The sequence below is a fragment of the Aspergillus welwitschiae genome, assembly GCF_003344945.1.
Source record: "Aspergillus welwitschiae strain CBS 139.54b unplaced genomic scaffold BDQ94scaffold_59, whole genome shotgun sequence".
NCBI classification, from domain to species: Eukaryota; Fungi; Ascomycota; class Eurotiomycetes; order Eurotiales; family Aspergillaceae; genus Aspergillus; species Aspergillus welwitschiae.
This window is the reverse complement of record NW_020798753.1, coordinates 108,074-131,288: the sequence shown is the minus strand read 5'-3', so window position 1 is coordinate 131,288 and position 23,215 is coordinate 108,074. Positions and strand designations below refer to the sequence as shown.

Genomic DNA, 23,215 nt, shown 5'->3' with positions numbered 1-23,215 from the left:
TTAAATTTAATATAATATAGATATTAAATCTAAAATAATCCTGTATATTTTAAAACCAAACTAAATTTTTTAATTAAATTTTTTATTATTAAAGATAAAGTATTTATAAGTTATTCTTGAATTAGAATTAATAATTTTTTTTAAGAAATAGACTTTATCTGGAATTTAGCAGATATTTTAAAAAGTTTATTTATTAAATTTAATTTTTCTATTCTGTATTTAATAATAAATTTATAAAAGATTAAATTTATAAATTAATAAGTTTATTTTTTGTTAACTTTAGATTTATATATAAAAGATTATAAGTTTAAATAGTTAGAAAAAATTTTAATTATTTAGAGAGTATCTTTGAGATACTATTATTATTTAAAAATTACGCCCTACCGATTGCTGGTGCCACAAGGGCCACTTGTGTGAAAGTTGTTTTCCAAACCTGACTTATGGGGGTAGCAACATGCAGTGTAGTGTATAATATAGTTCATTCCCGAGGCTGGCCTTTTTCTTATATTGTAACAAATAACTTTTCTGGGGGAGTGGGCCGCGTGGTCAAACACACCGCATGACTGTGGATCAATCAGCAGCCCACTCCTGTCAGTATTTTCCTTTTTTTTTTTTTTTTCTTCCCACATCCAACAAAATTGGATGAAGTGCAACATCCCACAATAGTCCGCGCTTGTGTAGTTGCCATCGTTCCAGCATGGGAATACCATTCCTCACACGTCATTTGTATCCGTTTGCGGAGACAATCGTATTCGGAGAGCCTCAGAAAGTCCAGCGCAAACAAACAGAATATGTCGAGGCTGTTGTAATAGATGGACCGAGTCTTGTTTACCATGTCTCCATGCGCCTGCTATCGCTGTCCAATGGTTCATCACAGCCAACATGCGATGAAGTGAGTTGTGCGGTAATGGTCTATCTCCTGCAACTGAGCATGCTCGGCGTAAAAATGTACAGTATATAATACCGCTGTGCTTCCTATAATAGGCCTTGTTGAAACTAAATTTATGTTAGACACAAGATATGCTTTGATGGGGCCTTACCCGATGAGAAGCGGGAAACGCGTCTTGCTCGACTGGAGAGGTCAAGGAAAAAACTCGTGACGCTCCGGACCAATTCACCGCACTGCTTTCAAAAGTCTAGTAGCCCACTCAGGCCTCGCTCAATAAGCCCAAAGAACATTTTGCAGAGACGGAGTCTACCGGCAAAATATGCTAATATTCCCGAGAATCCCTTCATCGTTCCTGCGGTTTTCGAAGATCTCAAACGTCGATGGTGCAAGAAGAACATAAATAGCGTGGTCAAAAACGTTCCAGACCTGAGTACTGCTTCCTTAAGCGACTTCCCCTGGGGAGATGCTGTCGTGATGGTCCCAGGAGAAGCAGATACATATTGCGCCCATGTTGCTAGGCTCACAGGTTGTGCTATACTCACCAATGACTCGGATCTTCTGCTTCATGACCTTGGGAAACGTGGTTCTGTCGTCCTATTGGATTCAATCGAGCCATGGACGTACGACGCCTCTCAACATGGGCATCCCCTGATACGAGCTTTGAGACTGTGTCCAGATCAAGTTGCCCGCCGGCTAGGTCTGACAAGCTTGCTTCCTTTAGCTTACGAGTTGAAAATCCATCCTGACACTGGTTTAAAGCAGCTAATACAGCAAGCAAAGGATACAGACGACTCCACCGAACATAAACCGGGATATTGTCAATTTGCAGAAGAATACCAGAGCAGTCCGAGTCTTGACCAGGAAACGCTATATGAAAGCTATCCCCAACACCTTGATCCAAGGATATCAGAGCTATTTTCATTGCGTGGAAGAATCCGGGACTCCTCGGGACAATTATGCATGTATCTCGTCGTTTTGAACGAGGATCCTGCGAGACAATGTGCATGGGCCCAGGGCAAGCTGTATAGAAGCATGGGGTATTCCGCTCTCAATCTATCTTTCTCTGACGACGAAAATTGTGATTTCGTCGACGAGTATGTACGACGAGGAAGTAGAATTACAACAGACCGCATCTCACTGGGAAATAGGGAGTGGCTTCTGCTGGAAATGAATTCACTATGTCTACTTTTGGACACAGTACATCTTCAATCAGAGCTTGAAATTGCTTCGCCAGCATATTGGAGAATCCTCGCCTTATATATAATCCACTATGAGCAAACCGGTTCTGCTATCAATCATACAGAACGTCTAAGGCGACTGTTAATGCTGGGATACGGTGACAATCTTGATTGGGTTGATGTCCATCTAATAGCGCAGATGCAATCCGTGCTGTATTCCTTGAGAATTCTCGGGCAATTACTTGGATTGACCGGGTTTATTGACAATCTAACACTTCGAACCAGGACTCTATTGGATAACTTGCCTCCCCTCTCTATCTTGATGAGGCCTGGACACGAAATGGCCCAGGAATTTCGCACTGGTTGCTCCGTCAATGATCATGTAGATCGACTTGTTAAGCTCATGGGAAAATGCTCCGACGAAGACTCTGCACAATACGTGGCAAGATCGCACACAGATCGAGATGATTCTGTAACCCCACCAACAGGGATGAATGGATTTGGGGATGTTCGAGCCAGTCGACCCACCAGGACGCTAGCTAATATGTACGAACTCCTTCCAGAGCAATGAAATTTACATCCCGCTGTGTTTAAACATCACTATAAATCAAATTGAGCAATAATGAGGGCCAATCATGTTAGTTCGTGTAGCCCGACTTTCCAGAAAGTAGATACGAAAAAATATCAGCGTGTGGACCGCAAGAACCCAACCACTCCTCTGCAGTAACCGACCAATTTAGCTAAGCGCTGTGCCTCTCGCTGCAGTGCCTGACTCCATCCGGTAAGTGCAGACTTCAAAGCGTTCTCGTCGTCCGCATTGGTACCAGAGCATTCTGCCACAATATCGGCATGTATTCTTAGAAAGACCGCCATCCATGTGTTGACGAGCTCAAAGTCTCTTCTTAAACCCAGGCGAGTAGATAACGCGGTGACAAAGGCGGATAGCTCAGAGTAACCGTCTCGTACCTGTGGATCCAGGGACCTAATCTCAAGATCTGCCTTTGCTGGAGGCAGACCCTTTAAGTGCTCAACAAACGGACCGAAGTCTCCTGACACATACCCTGAATGTAGAAGATCAGTAAAACGCGTGTTCATAATGCCGGAAGTATTTTTGGAAATTTGGAGTCTCTCGATGCGCGAGCGCTCAGCAACCATGCCCTCACTTGATGTGCTCGGGTCACTGTCAGAGAGCTTTTGTTCACCAGAAGTTGGAAGAAAGAATGGAGCTTTCTCAGGAGCCTTCGGTGGATCTTTAGGTTTGTTGCGTTCCTGGCCGAGGTCAGAAGCCGATTATTAGGCCAAAGCAAGGCACGTCATTTGTCGATGAACGTGTAACTGTAACAACAAAGAGCGGAAAAGAGCTCACCTTGATTAAGTTCAACTGAAGTAACGTTTGCCACTTGCTCTTAGGAACAACACTAAGAGTGACCATATCTCCGTTGAGCTGTTCGATAGACGGTAACGGGCCGTCCACTTCCGCTTCATCAAAGTTATCTGAGAATGCTGCTTCGATAACCCCAGGACAGCCATCGTTGGAAGAAGTGGGGATGTGGATATGGTTCATGGCATGCTCATCCACATTTCGTGTTGAAATAGGTACAAACAAACTTTTGTTGGACCAGAGGCTGATACCTACCCCGTCGGCATGTGCAGTAGCCAAAAACTCGCCCGTTGAAGACATCGCCAAAGAAGTGCATGTGCTTGAGACGCGGAAAACATCAATAAGATGGCCCGTGGGCAAATCCCAAACGCGAACTGTAGAGTCCATGGAAGCTGCAATGATCCAGCGTCCATCAGCTGAAAATGTGAGATCGTTAATTTGGCCCACACATCCCCAAAATTCACGAATTACTTTCTTGGTTTCGACATCGACAACGCGGATTGAGAGGTCGTCACAGCTAAATGCAACAAGCTCGTTCGTGTGGTTGCTTCGAAGTCCAATGATAGATGTCATAGGATACCAATCGAGCTGATCAACCAGGTGACCCGTTACGAGGTCCCAGAACTAAATTGAAAATGACAAGCTTAGTACGTCTCAAAGCAGGCAAGGAGGAGAGTTGATCTTACCTTGACTTTACCGTCAAGTCCACAACTGATAACAGTTCGATTCAGTCCATCAACCATTAAGCCAGTGACTGCTTTGGTGTGTTTCATATCATGGCTCTCAGAGATGAGCGACAGGTTAGGCCGTTGTTTGAGACCACCCTTTGGTGACTTGGCGGGGAAACTCTGTCTGTATAGACCAGATTGCATGTTGAACATGTCAATAGTGCCTCCCGCCGACCCAATTATTGCGAAAGTTCCGCAACGTGAAACAGCAACACTCTATTACAAGGATATCAGAAAGACAATTCTTAACACCGAGATATTTGCTTACCTTGACTTCAGTTCCATCGCTGGTTTCGAACGCCCAACGCCCGGCTTTCTTTCTGCCCCAGAACCATGTCCGGGCATATTTATCTCCACGATGGCCAGTCACTATACTTTCCCAGCCCGTCTTGCTCGAATCGTCTGCTCTTGTTGCCTTGGGATTCGCCCAGATGGGGCCGGAAGTCGTGGTTCCCATCCCACCATCGCGGTTCAGGGAGCAGGCGATACAGGTGATTTCCGGTGCCCGGAAGTCGGTCTCCAAATTAGCATGCGTGACATCAGTATAGCCGCTGGTTGCACCCTTTCTTTTCAATTTGTGCTCAACGGCTCCCTGGGAAATCTCGGTGTTCTGACTATCCTTCCGTACACTGAAACCCCAGAGGCTGCAATCCTTGCTAGCGCTCAGCAACCACTTCCCACTGAATTCAGAGCCATCAGACCCTGAAGGCAGGAACTCTAGGGCAGTGATTGCAGCCGAATGCCCACTCCTTACGTGAAGAGGCCTGGGGATATGTGAAAACGGAATCTCATCGAAGACCCAGGTCTTGAGAGAATTATCTTTCCCAGATGAGACAAGAACAGGCTGACCGTCCAAGAACTGTAAATGGCTTATTCCCGAGCCCGACTCACCAGCGAGTGCATGTGCCCGACGGAGGACACCCATCGCCCTTCCACCGTTGTTCAGGTCCCATATGGTGACATCGCCACTTTCAACAGAGCCCGTCGCCATCATGCCAGCAGTTCGTCCATGTTCGCCAGCACCTAGGCCATCTTGCCGAAAGGCGAGCGATGTGATGCAGTCCATTTGTGGAGAGCCTGCACGCAAGGACATAACCAGTTCGCATGTTTCAACGTTACAGATAGATAATGCCCCACTCTTGTATGCAATAGCAATCAGGGACAGCGCGGGTGTTGGTTGAAGAGCAGTCACTGCACCTGCATGTGCTGACACTGGGAGCATCGAATATACTAGCCTCCCGGTCTTTACATTCCAGATGTCAACCTTTCCATCACATCTGCCAACGAATACTTTGTTGAGGTATGTCGGCATGTTGCAAATTTGACCGGTATAAACCGGTCCATCTGAAAGGTTACTGGCATGTTGAGGTCTGAGAGTCGTGTAGTGTTGATATGAGGCGTTTTTCCACACCTGAATGCACCTGCTGCTGCAGCCAACGATCCATGTGCCAAAAACAAGCAGCCGTTCAATGGGCTCCGAAAAACCAGCAGGCAGTTCTAGAGACGCAATCTTTTTACCTCTCTTGAACACCCATATACCCCCTTCCGAGCCCGGGCGAAGATTTCCCCATGCTGCAAAAATCCTGTCTTGCCAAGCAAAAGTCGCAGTGATGATATCTGGCGTCTGAGGCCTACTGATGAATACCAAGTTGAGGCCTCGCTTCAGATCATAAGTCTGCAAGCAGCGTCCTACAGATGTGGTGATCTGGAATGTCGTTTTGCCTAGGCGGACACAGGTGAAAGGAACTTCAGTTGATACCAGTCCTAATGTCTGCATAAGAGTTAGTATAAATCAGGGTAAACCATCTGCGCAGCAAGCAAGCCTCCTGTCAAAACGCTCGTCAGAGTAGGTTTTTTTGCTTACCCGGAAGGGCGAAAAGATTTTAGATCCAGGCGTTCGTGATAGTTTCTCAGCATTCTCGGCGACTGTTGTCTTTTGCCGTTTTGCCAGAGGCAGGTCAAAGCCATCCTCTTTCAGAGACGGCATTATTCGTTAATTCCAATTGTAAATGAATGAACGAGGCGCCGGAAAACTAATGGTATCAAAAGTAAATATTTCCTGGAGGCATGTCTGCGACGGAATTATTATATCTCCGGCTCACAGGAAAGCTTCCTATTGGTTGAAAGCACAATGTGCGAAAGACAATAGTAGTACTTAGCGGACAGGTTCTCCGTTCAATGTAACTACTACTGAAAACAAATTTTATATGGAGTACTCCATACTCTTCCGTAAGAATCTTTACCAATGCTAAATTTTATCCCAAATATATCATTCTAGATTGGGCATCTGTGCCACTCTGATTCAGGTCTAGTAAAAGCTACCTAATGAACACCAACCAGTCGCGGTCACATGATTTATGACACTGGGTCTCCCGTAATAATATCCACCATATGCAATGTAAATAAAGCTCTTCAAGGGAATGGTATGTACTATTCTCATATATGGATGTCTTAGGTACATAGATTTTGAGTCTCAAGAGCAACTCGGTTTTACAAACGCACTCGACTTGTCGTACTTCTTACTATTCCGTTGATGCATGCACACTCTGCTGAATCGTATGGTAATACGGAGGCCATGGCGCAGCAATTGAAACATTCATTTCGAATACTATGGTAGCATTAAGCACAGCTTTGCTTAGCCTCCTAGATTAACATATCTATCAGAGTAGCATCTCTTTTGCAGCTACAACAGAAGGCCTAAATATCCTTGATACCCCAAGCACGCAATTGTTTTCAGAGCGTTTCGATGGACTAATGAAATATGTAGATCACCAGATGGCAGGGGTGGCACCTTAAAACAGAGTACTTTGTAAGTTGTGCCAGTCCTTTGTAGGTTGGCCATGCTGGTCGGTAAAGAATATTCTGCAAAGAACGTCTAAGATACCCGCAATCTCTAGGGCCCTGACACTTGATTGTAAGTATTCCATATCTGCCCCTTTCAGAGACAAGTAGAATATTTTGCAATTTGACAGTTCAATCTAGGTAGCTACATAATCGAGGCTAATGCTATAAGTATTGCTTCGTGAGGTAATTGTATCATGATCACCTCTAATTAGATTCATTGTATTCTTACGCTTTGAAAGGCACGGAAACAGACGAACCGGGTTTACCATTGCCTGTAGGTCTGTGTACTGTGTATGCTGGGGAGGAGTTTAACAAGAGGTGACGATGATAATTTGTCGGTGATCCGAGTTGTGGAACTAAAGTGCTAGACTCCGCACTGCATGCATTAGCTTAATGCCCAAGTCCCACAGTATGTAGACACAGTACATTGTAGAGAGCAGAACAATATATCTGCGAAATGTGTTCTGTAGACTTCTAAGAACAAGATTATCTTTCATGGACCAGATCTGGTTACAGACCAGTAGTACTAAGCGCAGCCCGCAATCCTCAAGTAAATATGTAACCATTTGAATTATGAGTGTGCTATTGAGCTTAGAATAGGGCAGTCCAAGACCCACAATGAGAAAACGCTCCTACTGGATAACCACAGGTTCATTTACGCCACTATCACCGCGGTCGCCAACGGCCAAATCGAAAAGAAAGGGGAAAAATGTGCACTAGAACATAAGTATTACTGAGACAAAAATACGTCATCCATTGACTTTTCTGTCATTTGTTGACTCCACGTCCGGCAAGTTCCTCCTATCCGGAACCTGATCAGTGGCAATCTGTGACCAAGCTCATCATTATCCGACATCTTTGTGTCAAATTTCCAAGCCTCATGTTCAATGGATTCCAGCGAGCCCATTGTCCGTCTTTCTAGTGACGTTGGCACTACAGGCCCCAGTATGGAAGCGAAGCCAGAATCCCGGGCATCATCGCCGAGTGTAGGCTCCGATCGTATAGACAAAGGTTCTTTCAGCCTCCTGTATGAACCAACGGCTCCGAATTCTTCGAAGGGAAACACAAATGGCGCGCAAGGACAAGGATCCAAGTCGTACCAATCCGATTCTCCTTCAGATAATTGGAACGCTGGACAAGCCCCGAACCCTCCAGTTCGCTCCTCTAGTCGGGCGCCCAGAAGGCTCAGTGGGAGCACGGCTGCAAGCTCGATCAGTGAAGCTGAGGTCTCCGGAATACCATATCTCGGACGAATTGGTGTCTGTGCGTTGGACGTGAAAGCCCGCAGCAAACCCAGCCAAAATATATTGACGCGTCTTCAATCCAAGGGTGGGTTCGAAGTAATTGTCTTTGGTGACAAGGTGATCCTTGACGAAGCTGTAGAGAATTGGCCTGTCTGTGAATATCTGATAGCATTCTTTTCCGATGGGTTCCCGTTGGACAAAGCTATCGCATATGCAAGACTTCGGAAGCCATTCTGTGTCAATGATCTTCCCATGCAGAAGGTATTATGGGACCGGCGTCTCTGTTTGAAAATATTAGATCAGATGAGTGTCCCGACACCCAAGAGACTGGAGGTCAACCGAGACGGAGGGCCTACCCTGGAATCTCCAGAACTCGCCGAGCATGTATATAATCTGACAGGAGTGAAACTCGAGGGTCCCAGTGATGGCACTGGGGGAGGAGCTTTGAGAACAATGAACGTGAGGATATCTGACGATGGCGATTCTCTTATTGTTGACGGCAAAGTTTTCAGAAAACCTTTCGTTGAGAAGCCAGTAAATGGGGAAGACCACAACATCCATATATACTTTCCTAACGACCAGCAATATAATGGTGGTGGTAGAAGGCTTTTTCGAAAGGTCGGCAACAAAAGCTCCGAATACGACCCCGACCTTACCGTCCCCAGATCAGTCACAGAAACAGATACAAGCTACATTTATGAACAGTTCCTGAGGGTCGATAATTCAGAGGACGTCAAAGCCTATACAGTCGGTCCAGATTTCTGTCACGCAGAGACGCGAAAGTCTCCTGTGGTTGACGGACTCGTTCGCCGCAATACCCATGGAAAGGAGCTCAGATATATTACAAAACTGAGCAGGGATGAAGCAGCTATTGCTTCTAAGATATCAAATGGGTTTGGCCAGAGAATATGCGGATTCGACATGCTTCGTGTGGGGGAGAAAAGCTATGTGATTGACGTGAACGGCTGGAGTTTTGTCAAAGACAACAATGACTATTATGACAGATGCGCTGCTATTCTGAGGGACACCTTTATAAACGAAAAGCGCAAACTTGAAGGAATTCTTGAGCCCGTCGATGCTATTCCTGCCGATTCTGGTCATTCTTGGAGACATTCTATGTCTCACAGACACACCTTGAAGACCCTACTGAAATCCCCAAGTGCATCGAAGCTTCACGGAAACCAAACGGGTTTAAGGGGTTCTGACACAGGCTCGTCTGATTCCATTGTTTCGCGGCCAATAACTTCATCATCTGCGGAGAAAGTCGACAATGGAAATGGCTGTGTGGACCATAGTGGGCTCGATAAACTCGCGCACCCAAGGATCTATACTTCGCAGAACTCTAAGTCGTCAATATTGCCAGTGGACCTGCCTACCGAGGGCCTGCCGCCGCCGCCGCCGCCAGCTTCGAAACACTCATGGAAACTCAAGGGAATGGTGGCAGTTATAAGACACGCAGATCGCACGCCCAAGCAGAAGTTCAAATTCACGTTTCACAGCCAGCCTTTTATTGACTTGCTCAAAGGCCATCAAGAAGAGGTAGTGATCAAGGGTGAGGCCGCATTGGCAAGCGTCTCGGATGCGGTCAAGGTTGCCATGGACCAGAATCTCGAAGATATGGACAAATTAAAGCTGCTCCGAACGTCACTTGAGAAGAAAGGGGGCTGGCCAGGGACTAAAGTTCAAATCAAACCAATGTTTCGCAAGCGGAAGCCGGAAGAGTTACGCGGGCAGACATCGTCGGCCCTCCCAACATCACCTTCCGGGCCAGCGCAGCATGAATTACTTGTATCTACGCAGGAACAGCATTCCACAGGAGATGATCAAGTCAGTCGACCTCAAACGCGGAGTGACTCGATATCCGGTGCAACCTTTTCGAGATTTTCTGCCGCAGAAAACGATCTGATTCTAGACAAACTCCAACTCGTAATCAAGTGGGGAGGGGAACCAACACATGCAGCTCGCTATCAATCACAGGATCTAGGGCTTAACATGCGTGATGATCTGAAGTTAATGAACAAGGAAGCTTTGAATAATGTCCGCATATATACAAGCTCTGAACGAAGAGTGAGCACGAGTGGTAAGTCAGGACAATGGTTTTTTTTTTTTTTTTTTTTTCCAATCCATTCTGATCAACAGTATAGCCCAAATATGGGCTTGCTCCTTTCTCGATCAGAAGGAGCTTCCCGAAAATTTCATACAAGTCCGTAAAGATCTTTTGGACGACTCGAATGCTGCGAAGGATCTCATGGATAAGGTGAAAAAGAAGCTAAAGCTCCTTTTAAGGGAAGGATCCGCACCTTCGCAGTTTACGTGGCCAAAGGACAATATCCCGGAGCCATCAATTGTGCTAGCTACCGTCGTTGAACTGATGAAGTTCCATCGGGATGTTATGAGACACAATTTCCGCAAATTTGATGAATCATCGTTTCAGCCTTCTGGGACAGATAATAATGACGGCTGCCCATCCTTCCAGACTAACACAGGATGCGAAAAACCTTCTTTGTCTTCCATTCAGGGAAGATGGTGTACAGGTGAAGATCCCATGCTTTTCAAAGAACGATGGGAGAAGCTTTTTGCCGAATTTTGTGATACGGAGAAGGTTGATCCCAGTAAACTTTCTGAGCTTTACGACAGCATGAAATTCGATGCGCTTCATAATCGACAATTCTTAGAATGGGTCTTCATGCCACCCGATAGCGACGAAAGTGAAGACGAAAAGCATCATTATAGCTTGAAGAGTACCAGGCGAGATGATTCTGTTAGTCCTAGCAATGAGAGTGACCATGATAAGCACGAGGAACAAACAGAAGGCTCGCTTTTCGCCCATCGGTTCGGATGGAAAAAGCGCATGCATGCATTCGAACTAATGCCACACTTCAGAGCACTTGATGACAGTTATGACCACTATTTCAAATTATATCCAGGCTCCAGCTCAACGAAAGCCAAGATTGATGGGAGACTTTCGAAATTGAGGGAGTTATATAAACTGGCTAAGGTACTCTTCGATTATGTGACACCGCAGGAATACGGGATCACAGACACGGAGAAACTGGAGATCGGCCTTCTGACATCCTTGCCGCTGCTTCAAGGAATCGTGAGGGATTTGGAAGAGGTCCAGGCTTCGCCTGACGCAAAGTCTTTCTTCTATTTCACAAAGGAGTCACATATTTATACTCTCCTAAACTGCATTCTGGAAGGCGGAATTCAGACCAAGATAGCCAGGACCGCCATTCCCGAGCTGGACTACTTATCTCAGATCTGCTTCGAACTCTATGAGGCCAAGGACTGTGAATCGTCAACAAATTCCTACTCGATTCGGATATCAATCAGCCCTGGTTGCCATGCTTTTGACCCACTAGACGTGCAACTTGATTCTCGGCACGCCATTGGATGTGCACCAAGGAGAAGCTTGACTGCTCATCATGATTGGAAAGAGGTTATAGAGACCTTGAAGGCGAGATTCGACACGTAAGTCACACTCGAAAGCGTTACACATGTAATTGAGAGTCCCAACTGACCAGTCACTAACATCTTCCAGGGTAAAGCTTCCCAAGACATTCATTGCAGTGAACCTTAGTGATAAGCACGGGTCACACTCTTGACCAGAAGCTCGGACACATTGATTTTGTACACGGGCTTAGGTCTCTGTGATACAGAGTTGTGACTATATGACTGCCTCGTTTCCCATCTCTGCATTCCAGCTAGATATGATAGCCTTAAGCAGGTCCTCTAGTACCAAACTCATCTACACAGTATGTTATAGTGCGACACATATTCCCGAACAACACCTCTCATGTAGAACAACATCCTAGTTCTCCAGCGGAAATAGCGAAGCAATTATAGGGTTGCGGTTGTTTGAGTGAGTTGGTGTCCGGATTGATGACATGATAGTGCTAGCGTACCCCGCTCTTAGAGCTACTTAGGTCTAGATAAATAGTCCCGCAGCTGACAATCCATGGCCATTCCTATATATTCGGGCGTGGTCCTGATCTTCTCAAGCCGTTAGTCTACTAGTTGCTTCATTCCTGCTTGTTTCCACGCTTCCTTCAAGCCCCTTTCATTTTTTGTCTAATAGGCGACCATTAACACCTTAGCCCCACATGGCCTCTGTTGTATATACTATCAACGTTGAATGCTTCGATGACTGTGATTCACAGAAAAATAACCTTCGGTGCATATCCCAACAAGATACAAATGAATTAATAATCGCCTGTGATAGCATTGTCTCCATAGTGCCCCAAAAGAAGGACGGAGATTCATTGTATCGCCTGCTATACTTCCGCGATGGCGAAGATACAAGCGACCTCAAGAGCAAACACACGTTGCTCGAAAGCATCCAGCTAGCCACTTTACCCACACAGTTGCGAAAGCACCTGTTTACGCAGTTGCCATCTTATCTACGTTCTTCTGGTCCGGAAGGGGTTAGGATTGATGTCATTGTTTCCACCACATCTGGAACAGGAACAGGAATGAGCTTCTATAGCAATATCCTACAGCCGTTGCTGTTCTACATCGGAGTAACAAATTATGAGCTCCATGAGACGAAATCGACCCGAACCATCACAGAACTATGCTATGAAAGGTTCATTCCGCGTGCCAAGCAAAGACTTCCGCAGACAATCATTCTCCTCTCAGGTGATGGAGGCTTAACCGACATGATTGATGCCTTCCATAGTACTCCGGAGAGTCTTCTCGTGCCTCCGACCATCGCTCTCATCCCTACAGGAACAGGAAATGCTATGGCGAATTCAATAGGATTGTTGGCACACCCGACAGCTGGATTGGTAGCTCTATTACAAGGGACACCGACCAGTGTGCCTACCTTTGTTGCCGAATTTTCACCGGGGGCGAGTTATATCATTGACGAAGGCCGTGAAAGAATTCCCATTACACGCAATTCGGCGAACGTTCACGGACACCCCAAGGTGTACGGTGGCGTTGTTGCGAGTTGGGGTCTACATGCGGCATTGGTTGCCGACAGCGATACTGTCCAGTATCGCAAGTTTGGAGCCGATAGATTCAAACTAGCCGCAAAGGAATTGCTCTACCCTTCCGACAGTACTGAACCCCACAAGTTTAGCGGTATTGTCACACTTTTCAAGTTGGACGATCAAGGTAGGAGCAAGCGCGAAGAAACTTTGGCGTGCACCGAGCATATGTATGTGTTGGCTAGTCTTGTCTCGAGTCTAGAGAAAGATTTTATGATTTCTCCTCACTCAAGGCCTTTGGACGGTCGGCTGTGGATGGTTCATTTTGAGCCAATGTCGGCATCAAGGGTTATGCAAGTAATGGCTTCTGCATACCAGGCGGGGCAGCACGTGGCTGATGAAAGTGTCTCTTATGGTGAGATTGAAGGATTCCGGATTGAATTTCGTGAAGTGGACGAGAGATGGAGGCGGGTCTGTATCGATGGAAAGATTATAGCGGTTGAACATGGTGGTTGGGTGGAGGTACATAAAGCTTCCAGGGCCTTACTTGAAATACTGCAGCACCAAAAGGCCTCGCCCGGATGTATTGACAATTGAGATAGTCCTCATGAAAGGATAAATCAGTTGCAGAGGTCATGCCTGGAGCCACTACCATAGCTCTGACTCCGTTACATTGTACGCTTGGAGTAGGCTGTGAAGGTCTGGCCACCCGACTCCTTGCACAAGGAGCTACCACTGCAGATTAACTACATCATTATTATTGCTTGTAGTTATGGCAATTCGGTTCCAGAGGGTTCTAGCGTGACATGAACGCACTGACTGCACCCTAATCGAGCGGAGACTATACATACCTAGTCTGCTACTCAGTACTCCGTAGTTTTCTACAATCAATCTAGTTGTACCTTTTAAGAGCGCGACTGTCTTAGCTATTCAATAGTGCATAGTCTCTCTTAGTTCCGTATGTTACCCTAGAAGTATAGAAGTATTTTGAACAAGGGGAGTAAAAGTTAAAGTACTAAGCAGAACATCTGCTACCGTATTTGGCGAGTAAAATAGGAGAAGAAAGGCGGTCATGCTAGTGCGGACGGACACGGAAGACTTATTACTGTAATGTAAATCTACCACTCTGATTGACACTACTCCCGCTCATTCAGGGGAATATACACTTTTAGCCATGGCATAATGGACGTATCGGGTGACCGAGCAGCATATTATTTTACACCCATCTGCCTTTCATCGATAGCTTTAATGAAACACATACTTCATCTATCTACCTGGACATAGTCGGCCACCTGCCATATACCCTTTTCTGACCTTCAAAGGGGAATCGGTCAGTCATCGTCTACGATGGTAATATATGTACTTGTCTCCCATGTTCATATCTCCGCGAATATATTCGGCATCGCAAACACCAGATCAAGGACTTCGCTTGGCCGCCAGTGAGAATCAACTGAGGTATCATACCCTTCAAGGGTGGCGTGCAAACGCGACAGTTGCTAGTCGAGCTCCTGAAATGTTACTGATTCATCAGGCCGGCAGTGTCCGTGTCGGCGAGATAATCAGGTTTGTGACCTTCATCACTTGGCTCCTTCCTCATCATCGAAGCTACGCTATATGCAAACATTTACTTACTGATCCCGCCGGAACAGATACACGTTGACGTACACACCTGCGGCGGACAACATCCGCCTCCCCCCGGCTAAGCTACACGTCAAGGTTAAGAATACATCTGCGCTGCCCCTACGAGCTGCCTACTTACATGGCCCGTACACTCTCTATGCGTCATGCTATCCGTCCACGTACAACCCGAATCTTGGCGTCGACCAACAAGAATCAGAGTGTATTCCTCAATACGAACCGTATCTTAAAGCCGGGGGCACTTGGAATGCGACCTTAACTGTACCCCAGAATACTTGCCATAGTCGAGGAGAACAGCACTACGATTCTGAGAAAAGTACAACTTGGGTCATTGAAATCATATCTCAGGTCGTATTCTCGAGCACCGCAACCGTCAATTTCGAGCTGCTGGTTGGCCGTGATGAGAATTCGGTAGAATCACTAGCTACAGGTGCATCCTTCGGTGCCGGGCTACCCAAGGCTGCTCAATTGCATGATCACTGGTCAGTTGAGACAAGGGGCAAGCAGGTGCTTGCTACCAAAGGCGTTTACTCCCGGTCTATAACTTTACTATTGGACGATACTGCTAGTCTTTGGAACACACCGTATCTTCCACCAGTGGGCTCTGATGATGAGCAGGCTTCAGCAATAAACGGCGATAACGAAAGCGAGCCGTTCAAAGATAACCATTCCAAGAAAATCCATCTTGTTGTGTTGACCCATGGACTACACAGCAATCTGGGGGCAGACATGCTTTACCTAAAGGAGAGCATTGATGCCGCCGTGAGATTAGCTAAAAGTAGGGCGAAAACCAATGGTCAGGGACTCGGAGATCAACAAAATGCCGAGGCATACCCAGCAATGGAAAGGTAAGCGCAGCGTTAGTGCGCCACATGCGGATACTGCACCGTCTTATTCACTACAGTCATCGGTTGCTTTGCGCGAAATCTTCCCACTTGGCTTACAAAGATTTCTTTCCCTTGCTCTTACGGAATCTTTACTTCCGAGATCCCCTTCACTTCCCGCACCTCGATTATTATTTTCTCGAGGAAAAGACAACGGCTCACAAGGTGGAAGCTAACTTAGCTGATAGTAGGGCAGGTCATGAAGACAGCGACTACGACGACGAGGAGCAGGTAATAGTAAGAGGCTTTCCCGGAAATGCAACCCGCACGGAGCGTGGAATACAATACCTTGGCAAACGTCTCGCAAAATACGTTCTGCGAATTGCATGCCCGGAGCAGCCTTTCGGTTCCCAGAAAGGGGTAGGAAAGAATCCAGGGCCATTTACACCGTGGAAACGAGCCACGGGAGAGTCTCCCCAACATGACCAATCTCGCGATATGTACGCAGAACCGTCGATCTGCGGGAACGGTGGCTATCAGGTCACCAGTATCAGCTTTGTCGGTCACTCACTTGGAGGTCTCGTTCAAACGTACGCGATCGCATATATTCAAAAACATTTCCCTGACTTCTTCGACAAGATCAGACCGGTGAATTTCATAGCTTTGGCAACCCCATTTCTTGGTCTAAGTAATGAGAATCCGGTGTATGTTCGTTTTGCCCTAGATTTGGGACTTGTTGGTCGGACAGGCCAGGATTTAGGGCTTAGCTGGACAGCACCAAGGATGAGGAGTGGCTGGGAAACTCTGATAGGAGGAAGAGGGCATTCTGTTAACTCCCAAGGAGTCCCAGACGTCCGTTCCAAGCCATTGCTGAGAGTGCTTCCTTGTGGTCCTGCCCATGAAGTTCTTACAAAATTTCAACGCCGCACAATTTACTCCAACGTTGTAAATGACGGAATAGTACCTCTGCGGACCTCTTGTTTGCTCTTCCTTGATTGGAAAGGGCTTGATCGGGTCGAAAAGGCTAGGAGGGAGAATGGCATTGTGGGCACAATGGCCGAATGGGGCTGGGCAGAGTTGACAGGAGCTAATTCGAATTCTTCACGGACCCATCTGGCAAGCGAGGTAGAATTGACAATTGCTAATGAGCAGAGCAGCTATGGCAACGTGGCTCGGTCAAGAACAGACGACGCCTCTCCGAAACAAGATGTTACAATCGCTGGTGGTGTTGCAAGCTGTACAACCGATATCCCATCATGCGAACAGCATCCGTATACTGAATCACCTGGAAACAGTGTAAATACCATTCCCAGGCAGGTCTTGTCTCGATCCACGTCAATGGGCCCATTCTCAAAGATGTTCTCGATTCTGCGACCGAAGGAGACAGCCAGGACACAATCTAGGAATAAGCAAACGAGAATATACAAGCGCAGCCAGACTGTTGACACTCTTGGTGATATGGAGAGACCGACCGTTGCCAGACCTTACGCTCAGGGACCCTCCGCTACTGGCGACTTCCATGAATACGGGCCTCATACCCCTCCCCAAACTACGTTCTTCGAATCAGCTAGTGATCTTCTTATGCCGCCTCTCCCTTCCATAGACTTTATCCTCGATCCTGCTAAAAGGCCGAAAACAATATTCCATGATCGCATCTACAACCCCGAGGATATGCCGCCCCCGATGGCTCCTAAACGGCGAGCACTGACATTGGGATCTCTACAACATAAAACATCGAATGCACAACCTGCTCCGAGAGTTGAGTCCCAGGAAAAGTCACTTCTCGTCAACGAAACTGAGAGTGGCCTTAGGCTTGAAGAAAAAATCGCTAGAGCTTATCACCGTGATTTGTCATGGCGCAAAGTCCTCGTCCGCCTTGAGCCTGACGCTCACAACAACATCATTGTACGGCGAATGTTCACAAATGCATATGGCTGGCCTGTTGTGCAACACCTTGTCGATACTCATTTTGGACCTCCATCAATAGCTCGGTGCGATGGTGCAAATGAACAATGCGTTGACCACTCAGATGCATCGGCGACCGAACCTGAAAGCTCGAAGAATGGTGATAAATCTCAAGGTACTTTACAAGGACCACAATTGAATACGTGAAGCTTGTTTCCGACGTTATACATAATGAAGGAGTAATGCGCGGTGCGCTGAACAATAATGCCAGGTCTAAGTTTTAAGCCACATACAATCCGGGGTCAAAAAAATAACAATTCTGCCAGCCGATACTGGTTTGTTATGAATTTCTCGGGTTCCATGGGCTTGTATTATAGATGGGAGCTTGAGGCCTGGCAAGGACTGCTAAAAATGGACACCAAAATTGTGGTGATTGCTCTTCAATTCGTTTGATAAATCTCCTATTAGAACTGGGGCTGAGGGGAAAGTGTGCTGGCTGTGTCCATATTCATGTTCAGCTGAGGAGTAAGATGGTTGCGCACATAGAGATGCATATTTACGTTATGCAATATATAGTACTATAATATTACACATTTACAGCACAGTATATCAGTTGGACTGCGTACATTCTGATGATAAGGATCTGAGACAACATAACTGACGCATGGTAGACCGAAGCCTTTGGCCCGCTAAGTGCAGGCATCAGTATTCAAAGCTTCCTTGAATCTGCCCCCAAAACTCCTTAATGAGCTCTAGCCTGCTGTTTTCATCAGAGCATGCTCTAACAGCAAGGTATTTTCTTCCATCGAGAGTTGCTTCCCAAGTTCCTGAATTTCCATCTATTATGACACCACCTGCTTCGGTCAGGATTACCCAGCCTGCACAAACATCCCAAGCCCAGCAACCCCCTTCCCAGTACAAGTCTAGGGTCCCAGCTGCAACGGCACAGAGGTTCAGCGCCGCAGAACCCATGCTGCGCATCGAACGGACCATCGCACCACCATCTTCCTTTGCTCGGCCAAGTTTCTCGAAAGTTCGCACCTTTGTTTCCCAATTGGCACCCGTCCTCTCCGAGCCCCACTCAATACCAACGAGTGAATTCTCCAGGCTTTTTAAAGGTCCTATATCATCGCCCTTGAAGGGAAGCTTGGTGGTGCGGTTCAGGTATGACCCACGGCCTTGTATTGCAGAATAAAGAGTGCGCGTTGAAGGGTTGAAGACGACGCCTACAATGGGTACACGGCAAACGGCGAAACCAAGAGAAATACAGGAGCAGGGAAATCCATGCACAAAATTGACCGTGCCATCAATAGGATCAACCACAAACGTGGGTGCATCGGTTAGGGGATGGGCTGGGTCATAGGTCTCCTCTCCGTGAAACCTGTTCATCATGTGAGTCAATAACAACAGGAAATTGACAGTAAGATGGTTAGAGAGTGAACCGAGCCGTAATTTGGACGCAGGTAGGTGAGAAGGAATGGGCTATGAAGCGTTGTTGTTGGGGGGAGGTGGGAATGATAACTCAATCCGTATGGACGTACTGATATAATGGATATTTTTCTTTTAGGGCCGAGGATATCATAGCTTCAACGGCTTTGTCATATCGAGTAACGATATCAGCAGCTAAATGGATGGGGTTAGTTGGGCTTCATTCATCTCCACGACCAGCTCGCATAGCTAGATCGCTTGTACATCAAGCTGGTAAAGCATATCTTGGTCTTACAATTCATCTTTGATCCAGTACTATCATCTGTAGGTAGAGCACTGTTGATGATATCCCCAGCACGGAAAGCCAGGCTTATCAGGTAATCATGGATTTCATCGAGATCAATGGGTTTGCCGTCATGTTGATAAGAATTGTGTGCCATGGTTCTCATGTATGGAGTTAAAGTCCCAACTAAACGGAAAGTGTCTTTGGCTTTAGTGGATGCTCCGTATGTACAGTGGGGTGGCCATCAATCTATGGAGCAGCTATAGGGTACGTGGAAGAAAGATACAGGATGGTGAGGAGGTCTCGAATTGAACGACTTCCCCACAATGACAGAAGCCGCTAAAGCGTGCGGCAAAAGAGGGGGTCCCCTAATTTGTCTGTCTGATTCGCATCGAATAATCTGGGCTTCTAACTAGCCATGATGCTTCTTTGGTTTAGCCATGCTCGGCTCGGGCCGCCAAATGTACTGAATCGATTATTTTCCTCTGTTGGCAGGTCGGCTGACTGCTGGCCGTGGCGGTAATAATTTGAAATCGTCCGTAGATACCACCACAGACACTAATACCAACCTAAGACGCTTGTAGAGTGTTGGCGAAGTTAGCTTTGAATGCTGCGTGGTCTAAGTTCTAATGTAGATATACCCTATCCATGTTGAAGAGTCGACTGGCTGGTTTGGGCACCCGCGGCTTTGTGCCCGTAGATATCGTTCTGCATCCTTGAATTAGTAGAGTGTTGCGCGATGCCTGTGAAGAAGTTTCTTTATATATATATATATATATGGATACCGTCCAGAATATTGCCTTGTCGAAAAAGAGAAATAGAGCAGGTGATAAGGACCAATCTTATAAAGGTGTCTGCTACACCATCCAATTTCGAACAAAATCATTACAGATCTGATGAGGACAGATTAGAACCGTGGGTCAGGTATTATCTTAGTGGAGGGCAGAGGAAGAAACTTGAATCAATGGGTGGGGAATCAGCCTGGCCACATGTATTGCCTTATTTTATAGCCATGTATCTTGCTTGATTTCCAATTCCTGGCAGATGCCTATCCATGACCTGGAAACTGCTGCAAGAGCCAATATAACCAGTCCAACGCCTAGCCCTCTTGATCCCAAAAGGTCGGTGGTTGTGGTTCCGACTGTCCAGATAATTACCATTTTTAAGACTTGAGATTGGGCCCTGAACTTCGAAGAATGTGCTGGACTATATTTGGGCGTGCCACTGGGGGTTTACGAGGAATGCGAAGGGGACGAGCTTGAAGAAGATGTATGAAGTGACTATTTGATGCTCCAAAACCGCCCATCAACTAAATATCTCTTTCAGACCCTCGAGTCAGTCCTTAGCATACCTCCATATACCGATCATACAAATCATCCCCTTGGCCTCTGTTAGCCTTCTGCGATCTATCGTGCTCGGAGCAGCTGCAAGCCCCGCCAAGTGACAATCCGAAACGGACTCAATAAGATTTGGCGCTGTCGACTTCATTTCAGTTCCGCCGACCTTCCAGCTGCAGCTATCGAAGTCGGGACTGTCGAAGCCGACCCTCCACGAGTCAAACAGATTGGAAAAGATAATAAACCGATCTCACGAGATAAGAATGGGGCTTTGGTCAAACATGAAGGCGTGAGTGAACACTCTGCTGACTTCATGTAAGTGAGGAGAATATCGCTAAATGGGATACGGACATGACATTAGACTTGCAACAGAAAGAATAATACATGCAGGTCCGAGATGAACAACGAGACAAACCTTGTGTGGTGCTCAACATAGTTTGCTAATAGAAACGTGATTGACCGTCACAGGGCTCCTTGACTGTCTAGATACATCCGGCTGATCATACTTTGTTCTAGTGTATCCATGAAGGAGAAAAGTGCATTTATGATTTTTATGATCGATCTGTTGAATGCCAATAGGCACTTGCGGCTGGCCGGCGGAATTGGAAAGGAGCAGGTAGCACTCAACATCAGAGGTGTAACAACCAGCGAACCCATTCAACGTTGGAGTCATTTATTGTTTATCTCCGCTCTAGTTTCAGTTTCCTCTCGCGACTTGCTTGTTTGTATCTGAGTAAGCACCCGATAATAAAGTAGTTGTCATCACTGGCTTGAAAAATCAAACAATTACTCGCATCTCGCGAGAAAGAACAGACTGCTCGTAACAAGCAAGCAAGCGCCAAGCTCTTATTCAGATAACATTATTGGATCCCCTTCTGCTATCTGATTTATTTAGTGACTGGTCCCGGGCCCGAAGCCGCCACCCTGTGCCACCTCATTTTAAGCGGGAGGTCGTAACGCTCGGGCTCAATTCTCTGTTCAAGAACGCCCCTAAAGCCAATCGACAGCCGCCAAACAGTGCAGCCTGGATGGCGGTCTGACCAGGGACACTGAGTATAAATGAATCCTGGAGCCGTCTATGTAGGCCACGTCACAAGCCTTATAACCACCTCAAGTTGGACTGGATATCAATGATCCGGATCCAGTCCTTTGCTCAACACCCTTAGAACAAATTTATAGTTGTCAAGCAGTGTTGCCTGGGTGGCAGTCCCATCGGGGGCATTGGGTGATGAATACTTCGTAAAACCCATCATACTGCTACACCACGAGCTTGTCAGACCTGTGGCCTTCCAACGTTCACGAAATGCCATACCACCATCATAGCAATATGCAGCAGTATTCCGAGGCTTTACTCGCTTCCTTACCAGAAGATGGTAATGAGCAAGTCCCTGTTAACGCTGCTGGTTTAGGTTGGGAGGAAGTTCGTCAAGAAGCTAGCCGGGGAAACATCAGTTAACTGCGTTCGGTGGCCGGCAACAGAGTCTGGATCACCGCCGACAGATACTGCACTGTCGGGGATGGAGTGGACAGCCTGAAAGGATACTTGCACGGCATTTGGCATGTATACTACCAGGCAGGTAGGTACCTGTCGCATGAGAGTCCTGGGCATGATGCGATTGTCCTGGACATCCTCCGCATTCAGGGCAAAGGCCCGCTATCCAGGCCAGTAAGAGGGGCACTTGGTGTTGGTGTGGCAAGGGACCGAAATGTCTAATTTAGAAAGGCCTCCCCTTTTCCGTGTTGGACATGGTGGAATTCTGGATCAACGGGTTCGTGACAATGTCTGGGACCCAGCGGCTTAATTTGTCCTCCATCTTCGCTAAAGTGGCCTCAACTCGCGACTACATGGATGGACTCTGCCAGATTGCCCCCTTTCTGTTCCGCGCTACTTTGGAGAATGAAAATAGAGATCTCCGCTCCGTTAATGAGTCCGACGCCGAAGACCCAATACGCGCGATGAACCGGCTTTCAATGGTGGATGTTCTGGCTGAAGCAGCTCCATGAGATCAAAGAGGAAGCAAAACAGGGAGGAGACAATAAACTTGCAGAGGATGTCGCAGACGCTATTTATAGGATGATGTATCATGCGGAGGAGCTAAACTCGCATGTGTTGAGAGTGTATGAGTCTGGTGGACCGGCTCTGCATGAAGATAGACATCTGTTGTGCCTGAAGAAGTTGTTGAGGTCACAAGGGGACGACGACGTGGAAGAGGAACAGGGGAGGAAGGCGAAGAGAAGGCTGACATCAATGAGAAGGTGGACAGAGAGAGTACGGTGGGTAAGGACTCTGTTCAGGATTGCTCCCTCCTATGTTGTATTGATTCTCCCTTCCAACTCTGCCGTGCCTTGATGCCGTCACAGCTTCCTGGAGGGTCAATAGTACATGATATGTGCGTCTTCTCCTGAGTCAGCATGCGCAATCATGCCAAACTCGATAATATATCTTGCGGCCCTAGAGTTCTCAGTCCTTGATTGATCAAGTGGTGACAAAAGGGTTGACTTCTGTCTCTGTGACAACCATATACGTTTGGATACATCGCGGGGCGCGCAACTCGGAAGAGAGGGGTCACCGCCTAGTATTAAAAAGCCCTCATTTCAATCACAA

General features: G+C 46.9%; 7 protein-coding genes across 7 annotated transcripts; 5 read left to right on the top strand and 2 right to left on the bottom strand.

The window, feature by feature from the left end:
- Positions 1–697: 697 nt before the first annotated feature.
- On the top strand, positions 698–2,992 carry BDQ94DRAFT_184615 (XPG domain containing-domain-containing protein; the record flags this gene model as incomplete). The annotated part of the gene is made up of 2 exons (XM_026774684.1): positions 698–948; positions 1,012–2,992. 2 exons carry the CDS (start codon positions 698–700, stop codon positions 2,636–2,638), a joined length of 1,878 nt encoding a protein of 625 aa, XP_026620504.1. The 3' UTR covers positions 2,639–2,992.
- Positions 2,695–6,201, bottom strand: BDQ94DRAFT_113525 (rRNA-processing protein UTP21). The gene is made up of 5 exons (XM_026763609.1): positions 6,041–6,201; positions 4,445–5,947; positions 4,135–4,392; positions 3,434–4,072; positions 2,695–3,336 (listed from the first exon to the last, which is right to left on the bottom strand). The coding sequence occupies exons 1-5, from the start codon at positions 6,161–6,163 to the stop codon at positions 2,752–2,754; spliced, it is 3,108 nt and encodes a 1,035-aa protein (XP_026620503.1). The 5' UTR covers positions 6,164–6,201; the 3' UTR covers positions 2,695–2,751.
- Positions 6,202–7,700: 1,499 nt separating this feature from the next.
- BDQ94DRAFT_184613 (inositol polyphosphate kinase VIP1) lies at positions 7,701–12,118 on the top strand. The gene is made up of 3 exons (XM_026774683.1): positions 7,701–10,344; positions 10,409–11,735; positions 11,806–12,118. The coding sequence occupies exons 1-3, from the start codon at positions 7,908–7,910 to the stop codon at positions 11,867–11,869; spliced, it is 3,828 nt and encodes a 1,275-aa protein (XP_026620502.1). The 5' UTR covers positions 7,701–7,907; the 3' UTR covers positions 11,870–12,118.
- Positions 12,119–14,297, top strand: BDQ94DRAFT_113497 (diacylglycerol/lipid kinase family protein). Its single transcript, XM_026763608.1, has one exon. It carries the CDS (start codon positions 12,368–12,370, stop codon positions 13,790–13,792), a length of 1,425 nt encoding a protein of 474 aa, XP_026620501.1. The 5' UTR covers positions 12,119–12,367; the 3' UTR covers positions 13,793–14,297.
- A 255-nt stretch (positions 14,298–14,552) lies between these two features.
- Positions 14,553–17,769, top strand: BDQ94DRAFT_163621 (lipase ROG1 family protein; the record flags this gene model as incomplete). The annotated part of the gene is made up of 3 exons (XM_026769779.1): positions 14,553–14,758; positions 14,845–15,681; positions 15,906–17,769. 3 exons carry the CDS (start codon positions 14,553–14,555, stop codon positions 17,767–17,769), a joined length of 2,907 nt encoding a protein of 968 aa, XP_026620500.1.
- Positions 17,770–18,016: 247 nt separating this feature from the next.
- Positions 18,017–19,670, bottom strand: BDQ94DRAFT_113492 (inositol monophosphatase family protein). Its single transcript, XM_026763607.1, has 3 exons — positions 19,286–19,670; positions 19,104–19,185; positions 18,017–18,943 (listed from the first exon to the last, which is right to left on the bottom strand). Exons 1-3 carry the CDS (start codon positions 19,437–19,439, stop codon positions 18,265–18,267), a joined length of 915 nt encoding a protein of 304 aa, XP_026620499.1. The 5' UTR covers positions 19,440–19,670; the 3' UTR covers positions 18,017–18,264.
- Positions 19,671–21,913: 2,243 nt separating this feature from the next.
- Positions 21,914–22,614, top strand: BDQ94DRAFT_163619 (DUF3632 domain-containing protein; the record flags this gene model as incomplete). Its single annotated transcript, XM_026769778.1, has 3 exons — positions 21,914–22,030; positions 22,184–22,276; positions 22,330–22,614. The coding sequence occupies 3 exons, from the start codon at positions 21,914–21,916 to the stop codon at positions 22,612–22,614; spliced, it is 495 nt and encodes a 164-aa protein (XP_026620498.1).
- Between the last annotated feature and the right edge of the window lie 601 nt (positions 22,615–23,215).